The 13,632-nt window shown below is 34.8% G+C and overlaps 1 protein-coding gene across 7 annotated transcripts in view; it reads left to right on the top strand.

Moving 5' to 3' along the window:
- Positions 1-13,632, top strand: part of Orc2 (origin recognition complex subunit 2) — a 43,562-nt gene that overhangs the window by 4,621 nt on the left and 25,309 nt on the right. For 5 of the 7 annotated variants that reach the window (XM_078017835.1, XM_021735642.3, XM_078017834.1 and 2 more), the window contains 2 exons: positions 16-159; positions 4,514-4,603. In XM_078017835.1, coding sequence (XP_077873961.1) covers positions 4,591-4,603 — 13 coding nt within the window. In that variant the 5' untranslated portion in view covers positions 16-159; positions 4,514-4,590. The remainder of the gene's footprint in view (positions 1-15; positions 160-4,513; positions 4,604-13,632) is intronic. The other 2 variants (XM_040294683.2, XM_040294684.2) reach the window with 2 other exon arrangements.

Here is a 13,632-nt window from a genome sequence, read left to right as displayed (position 1 = left end):
TGTATATTTATATAGGTACTAAATTAAAGAAGGAGAGAGCTCAGCTTTTAGTCAACCCCCAAAAAATAATAAAGAAGCCAGAATATGAGTTGGAGGAAAATGATGAAGAAGTCTTAAAGGATCAGAACTATGTGGAAGTTTTGGGAAGAAATGTTCAAGGTATTTGCTTAAGGGGAGAGGTATTTGTTTGGGGAGATACACACTCATATTTTTGCTCGCAGCAGAAATTGCTTTGCAGGATACACAGAAGTAATCTAGCAAGTTAAACAGTGGTTTACAATTATATCTCTTGAAAAGTATATCCTTAAGAGTTTTTTCTCTGCAATTCCATTTTTTTTAATAACCAGCCTTATATTTATTTTTAGAAAAAAGCAATTAATAGACCAACCATTCTAAAGTTATTCTTAAGATATTTATTTTGTGACCCCAGCCCATGCATTTTTAACTTATTAAAAGTATTTTATAAAGCAAGTCACTTTGTTGTTACCTTGATTTCCTTTACAGAAATAATCAGAAAGAACATTCTAAGAACTAGTGTTATTCCAACTTAGACATGTTTATATTGTGGTTCTTTTAACACCTAAATTAAATTCCTGTCAGATCATACTTAAATTAGACTTATATTATAATTTAGTTAGGGTTCTTCCGGGCACAAGGAACACAGATCCACACAAGCTGACTTAAAAAATAAACATAAGGGGGCTGGGGCTGTAGCTCATTGGCAGAGCACTTGCTTGTCATGTGTGTGGCACTGGGTTTGATCTGTAGCACCACATATTAACAAACAAAGGCATGCTGTTCATCTACAACTACAAAAAAATTTAAAAAAATAAACATAAGGAAAGAAATCAATATCATTGGTCATGATGCATTAGCTCGACGATATTAAAAATGGAGGAACTTTGCTCTCATAGGTCTCCTATTTTCCCTTGGGTTATCTCTATGCTTCTATCTATGCCAACTACTTCCTTCATGCATGTATTTTTCACTATTTCACATAAATTGCCATCATGACTACCTTTTACCTTTCTCTCACTTAAGTCTGTTGTGCTCCTGTTTAGTTTCCAGTGTTAAATGACTGTTTGTGTGTTTTAGTTCCCCCATTCTATATTCTTAAGAGTGGATTTAGTTCAACTCAAAGAGCCACTGCCCTTCATTAGGCTTAGTGGGTAGGGTAGAATCTCCTATTTGTTCCTAATTTGAAAATCAGTATTTTGTGGGGGGCATATTCTGATGAGAACTTTGGATTCTCAATTACTTATTATGTTAAAATAAGAAAAGATTGAAAACAGTATTCCAAAAGAGAAACTTGGTTTTTTTGTTTGTTTGTTTGTTTTTGGTGTTGGGGATTGAGTCCAGGACCTCACACATACTACATGCTTGATTCCTGAACTGCTGCACCCCCATCCCTTTGAATTCTTTTTTTTTTTTTTTTTTAGTTGTAGTTGGACACAATACCTTTATTTATTTTTATGTGGTGCTAAGTATTGAATCCAGGGCCTCACACATGCTAAGTGAGCACTCTACTGCTCAGCCACAACCCCAGCCCCAACCCTCTGAATTCTTAAAAATAATTTCTTATTATAATGGTAGTTGAAGAAACAACTCTTTCAACTCTCTCCACATAATAATGGCATCAGGCAGGGTGCAGTAGTGCATACACAGCTATAATACCAGCAGCTTGGGAGGCTGAGGCAGGAGGATTGCAGGTTCGAAGCCAGCGTCAGCAATTTAGTACAACCCTGTCTCTAAATAAACAATTTAAAGTGCTGGGGTGGTGGCTCAGTGGTTAAGCATCCTTAGATTCAATTCCTGGTACCAAAAATAAAAATAAATAACAGCATCAAAAAGTGGTATTTAGAGGCATACTAGAGTAAATGGATGAGGATGTTCCAGACCAGAAGTTGCCTCTGGGCCCTAATCTACCCTTCACTGCCAGCCCTGACTGGCATTCTCAAAAGGCTGAGAGGATTAATACCCTGCATATACGTAAACAATATCTTTTATTGCTGTATACTTGTTGGGAAGGCTTGCCTTAATTTTTGTCATCCCTCATATTTTATTTTTCTCCTAATCATTTCGATCCATGGAACTTTAAAACGATTTATACGCTATTTATCTGCTTATATACTGTGACTCTTTGGAGGGCCACAGACCACTTTAATAACAAAGATTTTTTTCCCTCTACTCCTCCCTCAGTAAAAACTAATTTTAACCCTATTGGGAAAGGAAGTGTCATTGTCCCTGTTGAGAATGGGTTCTTTAGAGAACATGGAACTGTTAACTGTTTTGATGTGTATTTTCTGTCTATACATCCTTGGGCACACATAAACTTGGATTTTTTTTAATAAAATAGTTTATAACCTAACATGCTTTTTACAATTAGTAGTGTATCATAGACACATGATTCTGTCATTAGACATTCTTTTTTACACTTTTTTATTGACTGCAGAATCTGATCTACTATATGGATATGAAATAATTTAACAGTCACCTTTTGTTGGTTATATGGTTATTTTGAATTTTTTACTACATTGCTATACTGAATCTTTAGGTACATTCATTATTATTATTTCCTTAGTGAACTTGCTAGCAAGGATTTTGCTCCACATACCCATTGGGCATGAACAGTTTTGTTCTGACATATATTGCCACGTATTCATTCTCCTGAAATTTATGTAAGTTACACTCATTGATCATAGTATGTTTTCCTAAAGATATGGTTTTAGCCCGTTTTGGTTTTTTGTGGGGAGGAATGAAGATGCTTATTGTTCAAAAAATTTTTTTTCCTTAAATAATGAATCCTATGTGGCATGGAAGAGACAAAACAATGAAGTACCTTCAATTCTACTTTCTACCGTTCAAGTAACTGTCACAGGAGTTTGTATTGGAGATGCACTGAAAGCTATGAGAATCTTAGTGTGGGTTCTCTTAGCTTTCTTTAACCTGAAGAGTACTGGCCAGTTGTACAGACAAATACTCTTATCATAGGTTCTGTGTTGTTTTTTGGTTTATATAAAATAACACTTCAGATCAGTTACCTGTCACGTATCATAATCTCAAACTCTGTTGCTAGAGTCCTTTATTGTCTTTTAATACTTTCACTGAATTGTAGTTTATTATGATATTTTATTACTTCATTTGAGAGAACCTACAATAATAGAGTTCTATGAAAAGAGTTATTGTTTGATATATTCCTGTTTAAAGACCTCCTCAGATTAGATATTTTTCTGTTTCCTGGATAAGATTGTACTTTTTGGTTCTCTTGATTGTAGTAAAACAAATTTCAGCAGACCTAGAACCAGATCTCTAAAGAGTTTTTCTTTATTCCCTGTGAAATACAGTAGCAAGTACATTCTGGTATTAACTGTAGTGCTACAAACTCTCCAATGTAACAGTCTTGAGTCCAGCAAATGAAGCTTTTGTTTGGCTGTGGGCATGCACAACAGAATAGTTCAGTCTTACCAATATAACTGATATTTTTGTTTGTTTCTAGTTGCTTGCAATCATAGGGGTAGAGAATGCTGTTCTAAACTGTAGCGAGTTTTCTATGTTTTCTACAGGGAAGAGGTAATTACACCTATCATCTTTTACCTCATTTGAGATACTAAATAATATGATTCTACATAATATTTTATTATATTCAGAAGAAAAGCATTTTTAGAAGACAGGAATACTTGACACAGAAACTTTAGAAAGAGTTAAAAACAAAAAAACTTTTCAGCAGGGACCTTCACTATGGTTTAAATGTGGTTTGTCCCCCCAAGAGTTCATGTATTAGAAGTATCATCCCCAATGTGGCAATGCTGAGAAATTATAGGCTCTTCGAGAGGTAGGGCCTAGTGCAAATTACTTTCATCAAGGGTTGCTGCCCCAGAAGGGATGTAGTTCTTGTGAGAACCTGAATTAGTTCTTGTAAGAGCCATTTATAAACAAGTGAGCCTGTTTCTTGAGTTGCTCTCAGGCTTCCTATCTTGCCATGTAATTTCTACTTCTCACCTGGGCTTCCACTATGATACCATCTACCATGTGACAGAGCCAAGAGAATGTTCATCAGAGCTGAGTCCTTGCTGGGGCCATGTCCTTCAACCTCCAGAACTGTGACATTTTTTATTTAGAAAGTCCCAGCCTTAGGGTATTTTGTAATAATAATAGAAAACTGATTAAGACAACCTTTAAACACATTATTAATTATTTCCCCTGAAGTATGACCCTCTTATAATTAATACATATCTTGACATACTTGACTTAATTCTCAGAGTTTACTAATTTATCCAGTCTGGAGAAAAATTATATTTGTGAATAGCATTTTTTTGTGTTAAAATTTATATAAGTAGGATTAGTCTGCTTAATGTATTTTTTAATATTATATTTGTAAATACATATTGTTACATTGTTTTACAATGCAGTAAGGGGTATGAATCTTTAAGATTTTAGTTAAAGTGTTCTCTTTTTTTCTTATAAATTAATTTTGTTCCTTTTTCCTAAATGCATGTTGTACTTTCTCTTTCAGAATCCTTGAAAAATGGCTCTGCTACAGATGTTAGAAATAAAGTTTATGCTTTTCAGAGTAGAAAACATTCTGAAAAGATGGCTAAGTTAGGTATGTTGCTTTTCTGATTTCTACAATCATTTGTCTTTTCTAAGCTATATTTAAGGACATTTCCTTTGGTTATTATCCAATTACATTCCCTAAAAGATACCAAAGCTTGGGGCTGGGGTTGTGGTTCAGAGGTAGAGCTCACCTACCATGCATGGGGTGCTGGGTTTGATCCTTAGCACCACATAACAATAAAATGAAGATGTTGTGTCCACCTATAACTAAAACATAAATATTAAAAAAAAAAAAAAGATAACAAAACTTTTCCTAAGATTTAGAGAATGAGGCATTTCCTAAAAGAATAATGTCATGTTATATTAAGCACGCTTAAGTTAGTTTTTTTCATGTTCAGATGTCTTCTATTCTGAGCTGAAACCCAGTCTTAATTATTTTCTTTTGTTCTTTGTACCACAATAGGTAGACTAGGTGTTTTCTTTCTTTCTCCCTGCCTCCAACAATAATAATGAAGTTTATTTTAAAAATACATATACATTAAAAGCTTAGAAAAAGTTAGTGAATGCTTTGGGTAATGGTGGGTTGCCCCAAAAAATCACTAGAATGTTCCCCAGAATTCTTAATTCTTCCATTTTTTAAAAAATATTTTTTTAAAGTTGTAGATGGATACAACATCTTTATTTTGTTTATTTAGTTTTCTTTGTGATGCTGAGGATTGAACCCAGTGCCTCATGCATACTAGGCAAGCACTCTATCACTGAGCCACAACCCCAGCCCTACTTCCATTTTTATTACTTGATCATACTATAAAATTTAAGGATCGTCAGAATTTTATGACTTCTGAGAAACAAGATGGCAGCTGTGCAGTGTCAGAAATGTTTAGCTAAATAAATTGACCAGTCCACAAATATATTCTGAGCCCTTAAATTATCTGCAATGAAGGGGGTACAGAGAACAGATATATTTGTTTCCTTATGTTGGTGACAACCTAGTTTGGGATACAAGATATGTATGCACATGAGGGAGGTCATGATTAATGATATTCCATAGTATATAAGTGGTGAATGTGTAGAATGCACAATGTATAGAGAAGTGGGAAAATCAAGAGCCCTCAAATATAATCCTACAATTCCCCAAAAAGCTACTTGACATTGAACAAGTCATTTAACTCTTGGGTTGGCAGTGTTCTCATATGTAAAAGAAAGAGTTGCATTTCAACTCTAGTTTCTCATAAGAACCATCTTGGGATATTTTTAAAATCTCAAATCCTTTTCCCAGATATTCTTTTTAATTGTTCAGCAGTGGGTCCTGGTTATTTTTTAATAGTGTATTATAGTTATACATAATATTGGGGTTCATTTTGAAATATTTATACATGTATCTTAGGTGCTTAATAAATAATTAGGAAATGATGAGTGACTCAAATCACACAGGGTTGGATGTGGAAGTGCATGCTTGTAATCCCAGGTATTTGGGAGTCTGAGACAGGAGGGTCACAAATTCAGGAACAGCCTGGGCAACTTAGCAAGAATCTATCTCAAAATTTAAAAAAAAAAGGGGTTGGGGGGCTGGGTACAATGGTGCACGCCTGTAATCCCAGCAGCTTGGAAGGCTGAGACAGGAGGATCGTGAGTTCAGAGCCAGCCTCAGCAAACTGAGGTGCTAAGAAACTCAGTGAGACCCTGTCTCTAAATAAAATACAGAGTAGGGCTGGGGATGTGCTCAGTTGTTGAGTGCCCCAGGGTCAATCTCCAGTACCAAAAAAGTAAAAAGGACTAGGATGTAGCTCAGTTCTGAATCACATGCCTACCCTGTGCAAGGACCTAGATTTCATCCCCAGTGCATATATACACAAAGAGATTTTCTAAATTTTTTATTAAGACTTTGATACTGTACTTAGAAAATTTTATTTGTTTTATAGAAAAATATTTACATAAAATTGTTAGGAATGGTCTCTTCTAACATTTTTCTTAAAACAAGTTACCACCCATATGAGTTTATATGAATTGCTGATTTTCAGAGAACTGGACTATAATAAATTACATGTAACATTACCATTAAACTGTCACTTATTTTAAAACATTCTGGTACTGTATTTAGATCTTTTGAGAGGTCGTCATTTTTGAAAGCTTTAAGGCAAGGAAACAATATATATGAAAGCACTTTGAAAATTAAGATTTATCAGTATATAAAGGCATAGGAATACCAAAATTAAGGGAATAATAATTACCCATTTGGTAAAATATAATAGTCATATTAAGAGCACTTATGATTTATAATTATAAACTTATGTATATTTCCTTTTTTAATGTTTATTTATGTATTTATTTATTTATTTTCGGCGGACACACATCTTTTGTTTGTACGTGGTGCTGAGGATTGAACTCAGGCCGCACGTGTGCCAGGCAAGCGCACTACCGCTTGAGCCACATCCCCAGCCCCATTGTTTTTGTTTTTTGTTTTTTTGGTATTGGGGATTGAAACCATGAGTGCTTTACTACTGAGCTGCACTCCCAGTCTTGTTTTGTTTTGTTTTGTTGTTGTTGTTGTTGTTTTTTTTTAATTTTTTATTTTTTTTATTGGTAGTTCACAACATTACAAAGCTCTTGACATATCATATTTCATACATTAGATTGAAGTGGGTTATGAACTCCCAATTTTACCCCAAATGCAGATTGCAGAATCACGTCGGTTACACATCTACAATTTTACATAATGCCCAATTAGTAATTGTTGTATTCTGCTACCTTTCCTATCCCCTACTCTCCCCCCTCCCCTCTCCTCCCATCTTCTCTCTCTACCCCATCTACTGTAATTCATTACTCTCCTTGTTTATTTTACCATTCCCCTCACAACCTCTTATATGTAATTTTGTATAGCAATGAGGGTCTCCATTTCCATGCAGTTTCCCTTTTCTCTCCCTTTCCCTCCCATCTCATGACTCTCTTAAATGTTAGTCTTTTCTTCCTGCTCTTCCTCCTTGCTCTGTTCATAGTTGCTCTCATTATATCAAAGAAGACATTTGGTATTTGTTTTTTAGGGATTGACTAGCTTCACTAAGCATAATCTGCTCTAGTGCCATCCATTTCCCTGCAAATTCTAAGATTTTGTCATTTTTTATTGCTGCATAGTACTCCATTGTTTGTTTTGTTTTTTGAGACAGAATCTCACTAAGTAACTGAGGTTGGCCTCAAACTTGTGATCCCCCTGCCTCAACTTCCCAAGTTGCAGGGATTGCAGATGTGTGCCCCCATGCCTAGCACCTCTGTATAATTTTAAGTGATGTCTTTTTATTCAATCACTGCAGCCAGTGACCCATGTCAACATTCAAGGTAAAGTAAAAATTACACTTGTTAAGTGTTGACATGGATTAGAGAATTATAGGAAGAAATCATAAAACCTGCGCTTCTGAACATAATTTGATCATTTACCAGTTTGTTTACTTTTTCTCAAAAATGTGATGAATATATTACTAATTTTGAACATAACATAGTTCATAAAATAATTTACCTTAACTGATGTGTTTTTTATTGTTTATTGTCTGTATCAAGAAATTAAACGTTTTTAGATGCACAGATAAATCTAAGTTATTTGCATGTTGGTTATCCACTCAGATAACTTCTACTCTTTTACTTAAGCTTAGTTAGGACCTATAGTTGTGATATTGTTTAAAGAATTTCTTTGACTCAGTAAGTATTGTTGCTTATATACTAAATATAACAATAGAATAGAATGTATTAGTATTTTATGGATAATATAATCTGTCATTTACTACTGAATATAAATGATGATTTCATTTAATTGGGCTAACTTAAATATAAGGCTTATAAACTAAGAGTTAGGAAGGTTTTGTAAAAACTGTGTCTAGTGTGAGAAAATAAATGTAAACAAAAGAGCAAAGACAAGTAGAGAGGTTAGGAGTTCAGCCAGTTTGAAGAAAGAGATAACTTCTAGGAAATCAAAAATAGAATCAGTGTGTTGGAAAGATAATGTGCACTCCCATGTTCATTGAATATTATTCGCAATAGCCAAGATATGGAATCAACCGAAGTCTCTAAGTATGGCTTATATACACGGTGGAATATTCAGCCTTTAAAAGAAAGAAAAGGCCTTATAAGTACCTTTAGTTATGCATTTTCTTTCATTTTGAATAAGGAGAACCACAAATTATGTGATTGACTTGGCTTGTCATAATTTTCTTTGAAAAACAAAATAAATAGATTATGTATCTCCCCTGGTCAAGTACCTTGTATAGCTACCCTTTACAGGATAAAATGCAAAAATCCTTAGATTGAGCTTTGCTTTACTTTTCCAAACATCATTATACTATTTTAAGAAATATATACTGCATTTTTCTACTTATATTTATTCTGGAGTACATTTTTTTTCTTATTTTTAGCTACTAAGATTATAACTATACATCAAAATTATTTTAAGTGTTCCACAAATATGTAAGCTAAAAATAAATAATATCTTCTCCCCCTCAAAAAAAGATGTTTAAGTAGGACCCTATAGTAGACTGATGAGAGGCTAGCCGGAAGAGTATTCATTTATTTACTTTACTTTACTTGTAGTGCTGGGGATGAAACCCAGGGCCTAGCACTTCATAGGTAAATGCTCTACCACTGATCTATAACTCAAACCCTAGCACTTTTATTTTAAAATTTTCAATATGTTATAGACCAGTTTATTGTGTAAAATATGATAGAAAAATGAAAATTAAAAGACACAGCAAATATATGCCCTAATTTTTATTTTAATTACCACACAATTAACATTTCATTTAATATGATCAGAACAAGGATAAAATAGGAACAAGAAAAGAATTATATAAACTGTATACAATTATTGAAAGGTGATGATTTTTCATGATTAATATAGAGGAGAGATCAATAGACTTTTTCTGTAAAGGGCTAGAATGTAAATATTTTTATCTTTTGTGGGTGAGTATTCAACTTTGCTGTTATAATTCAAAAGCAACTATAGTGCAATATAATTAATGATGTAGCTATGTTCCAATAAAACTTAAAATAAATGGAAGAGTGGATTTGGCCCAGTAGCTTATAGCTTATGGATCCCTAACATAGATAATCAGTAAAGTTTTATATTTAACAAATGAACTTTTTTCTTGCTTAATATGTCTAAATTTTATTTTAATAACACTCATAGATGGAAAAAGGTTTTCAGAAGTAAATAGATGATAACTTTCTAAGCAATGTCTGCAAACTTAGGACTGACATATAGTGTCAAAATTCTTCTTTAATTCTTGATAATAAGCCAGATCCAACAACATAACCTATAAAGTTATGGGTAGATTGAAATTCTTCTGGTGAACAAAGGGAGTCCAGATTTTATGTACTTTTGTGTGGAGGTTAACAAATTAACCTTAAAATAGCTTATGTTGCAATCAGTGTGTCAAGTTAAATGTACATGCATTTAACAGTATTCAAATGGTTTCCTGGTGTGTTCATAAGCTTGGATATTGCAGCAATATCAAATAATTATAAAAGTTTCTAAATATTTATTCTTAATTCCTAGGCTTATGAACTAAAAAGTTTATAGACTTGCGCTTGCCTATATACCACATATTTTGAGAGTGCTAATAAATAGTATAGCTTAGAATGAGGAAGTTAGAAAAAAGAGTTACATTATTGCATTATTTAATTTTGGCCCTAGACCAGAGATTTAGAAATGTAATGAAGAGTATTCCATTCAGTTGTGAAAAGGACATTATGAAAGAAATAATAGCTTATGGGAACATATTAGAGACCTGCCTCCCCTCTCCCCACCCCACCCCCCCATCCCAGGAAAAAAAAAAAAAAAAGAGCTAACCCATGTTTCAGCAGGTATGGAAAAATTGAGAAGGAGATTTGTATAAAAGAGAATAAGACAAATGTAATTTTGGGCAAAGTGAAGTAGTGATGGTATACATTTGGGTAGAGTAGGGCTTGACTATTTTTATCTGGAATGAGTTTATTGATTAGAGGTCCAGATAGTAAATATTTCCAGCTCTTTGAGCTAGAAAGTTTCTGTTGTGACCACCCTTCTCAACATTGTATTGAGAAGGATTCTTAGGTACTGGCTTCATTAGGAAACTGTAGAGGTATGTTGATCATAATAGTGGAAGGGTGAAGATACATTGAAGACTGCCACTGAAAAGAGTTTAGAAAGTGAACAGGTTGGACAGGACATACATAGATACTTCTTAATTTATAAGTAAAAGGTAAACAGTAACAGGGAAAATGAATTTAATAAAAGAAAGGCTTGATGAAGGGACAAGTAGTGATATCCATGTTTCTAGTAGTGCTTGAAACTATTTTAAATAATTCAAGAGCAGTATTTGATAGTCCATATAATGAAGCTGCCATTCAACAATCATTTGTGGACCTTCTACTATGGAGAACTGAGGATACCAAAATGATTAAGACAGTTCTTCACAGATTGGTGAGATTATACCTATTAATGGAAATACAAACAAACAAAAATTACTCGAGATGGCACGTGCCTATAATCCCAGCAGCTTGGGAGGCTGAGACAGGACCATCACGAGTTCAAAGCCAGTCTAAATGGCAAGGTGCTAAGCAACTCAATGAGACCCTATCTCCAAAATACAAAATAAGGCTGGGGATGTGGCTCAGTGCTCCTAAATTCAATCCCCAGTTCCAAAAAAATACATAAATAAAAATTACTCCTTTTATTTTAATTAATTTAAATGTAAATGGCCACAGGTGGCTTGTGGCTACAATACTTGACAACACAGCCTTAGAGTGTAGGGAACTGTGACATGATCTGTCCAATTCCCTCCTGCCTGCTCCCTCTAAAATGAAGCATATGGCTTCTCTTGGTGTTACACTGATGCCATTGAACGGATTATGCTGCTTTTTATTTGCTTTTCTCTCCCTGGTGATTGATGTAGATAGTTCAAGGCCAGTGTGCATACAGGGACAATTAACTAAAATAAAAATTTAAAGCCAGTCTCTCAGTTACACTAACCCTGTTTCAAGTACTCAACAGCGGTAGGAGACTGGTAGCAGCCCATCAGACCATAGGGATAGACCATTTCTATCCTGACAGTTCTTTGGGAGAGCACTGTCCTAATGGATATGGGCAAGCTGTCTGATGGCAGGAATTAAACTCAGCCTTAGTTTCTAGAATTGGACTTGAGGAAGAAAATCAGCTTGATAATCCAGCTAGGCCTAAGAAGGGAATTTAGGAGCTAAAATTGTGCAAAGATCACAATTTCATAGCCCTGTCAAGCACAGGCTTGTCCTGCCTGTACTTGAAAACTCCTGAGATAAAACATCTCATAACTCCTCCCCTCAAACAGCAACCTAGAGGAAAGAACCAGGAGTCAGGTCCACTTCCTGCCAACTTTACTATTTACTGGCTATGCTGCCTTTGGCGTAGCCTAACAGAAGTTAATAATTTTAACTAATTCATACATTGTATTAAATAAGATATGTGTAATAGTATTATACATGGTATATAGTATGTGCTTACTAAAATATTATCATCTATAACTTTATTAATCCTAGTTCTCTTAAGTGCACGGAATCATGTTAGCCCTTCACATGTTTAATATGATTCTTTCTTTCAACCAAGATTTATTGAGTCACGTGTTCCAGGAATTTGCCCTTGTGCAGCTTACAGTCAAGCAAAAGAAGCAGGTGTTTTTTTAAAAAAATACACAAATACATGTAAAATCACACCTACGATAAATGCTACAAAGAAGGGATTCATGTGTCATTAGGGAATTTGACCTGGTTGGGTAAGATTGCTGAAGGACAAGCAGGAGTTAACAAGGCAGACTATAGGGGACATTGTTCCAGGTGGGGGGACAACATGCTACAAAGCCCATGTGGCCAGAAGGACTGGCCTTTGGGGGAAACTAAAAACTCAGTGGTACATGGGGAGGGACAGAAGAGTGTTGGGGAGGAGTACCGGGACCAATCTTAGCCAGGAAGATTTTGTTCTTTAAACTTTGATGGAGGGCTGTGGGTGTAGCTCAGTGGTAGAATATTTGTCTAGCATCTTCGGGGCCTTGGGTTTGATCCCCAGCACCACAAAATAATAATAATAATAATTTTAAAAATAAGGATGATAGAATAGACTTTATGATTGCTGTATGTATATAGATGACTCTATGACCAGTGTGATTCTGCAATCTGTACAATCAGAAAAATGAGAAATTATACCCCAATTGATTCAAATGTATGAATTGCCAAGATCATTGTAATATCATGTGTAGCTAATAAAAAAATTTAAAAAAAATTACTCCTTAATGAATGCTGTAACAATTATAGCAGTTATTATGGAGTGTTTACTATATGCCAGAATCTGTGCTCAGTGCTTTATATATGTATCTGTCTAGAAAAGCCTATAATGTGTACAAAAAATCACAGATGGTAGCAGAGCCAGGTTTAGATCTCAGCCTATTTAATTTTAAAACTTATACTCTTCACTATTACTGCCCAGCCTCCATAGAGTTGTATACAAGCTACAGGGGCTGCTAAAGTACAAAGGCATTCTCTTAGGACATACCGGAATATTTTAGAGGTGGTGATATCAGTTTTTGAAGGATGAATAGAATTTGTCAGGAAGACAGGGAGAAAGTGATGTAAGAGAGAAATGTATGATTCATCCATGCACCTGCAAGTCATGAGGTATGGCTGAAGCACAAATTACAAAATGGACTGTAGTAAAAATAAGTTTTAGGGACTGGATAAGGGAGGGCCTGTATATCAAGCAAAAGAGTATATATTTCTTCTGTTGATACGTTGTGGAAAAGTGATCAGATGGTTTTAAGTACAAGTGTTTCCCAATCAGATCTGTATCTTATAAAGCCCATGTTGGCAATGTGAACTGGCTTCTCTTGGAGTCCATACAAAGTGAGAGCTGTGGGAATAGGGGGAGGGGATGAACTAGAGACTCAGTCAAGAATGGGAGAAGGTTGACTGTGTATGGTGGTGCATGCCTTAATCCCACCCTGGGAGTCTGAAGCAGGAGGATCTCAAGATTGTGGCTAGCGTTGGCAACTTAGCAAAACCCTGTCTCAAAAAAAGAAAGGAAAAAAGGGG

Source organism: Ictidomys tridecemlineatus, chromosome 7 (assembly GCF_052094955.1).
Source record: "Ictidomys tridecemlineatus isolate mIctTri1 chromosome 7, mIctTri1.hap1, whole genome shotgun sequence".
Lineage (NCBI taxonomy): Eukaryota > Metazoa > Chordata > Mammalia > Rodentia > Sciuridae > Ictidomys > Ictidomys tridecemlineatus.
Note: the sequence above shows the minus strand (reverse complement) of the source record. Positions and strands in the feature narration are given on the sequence as shown.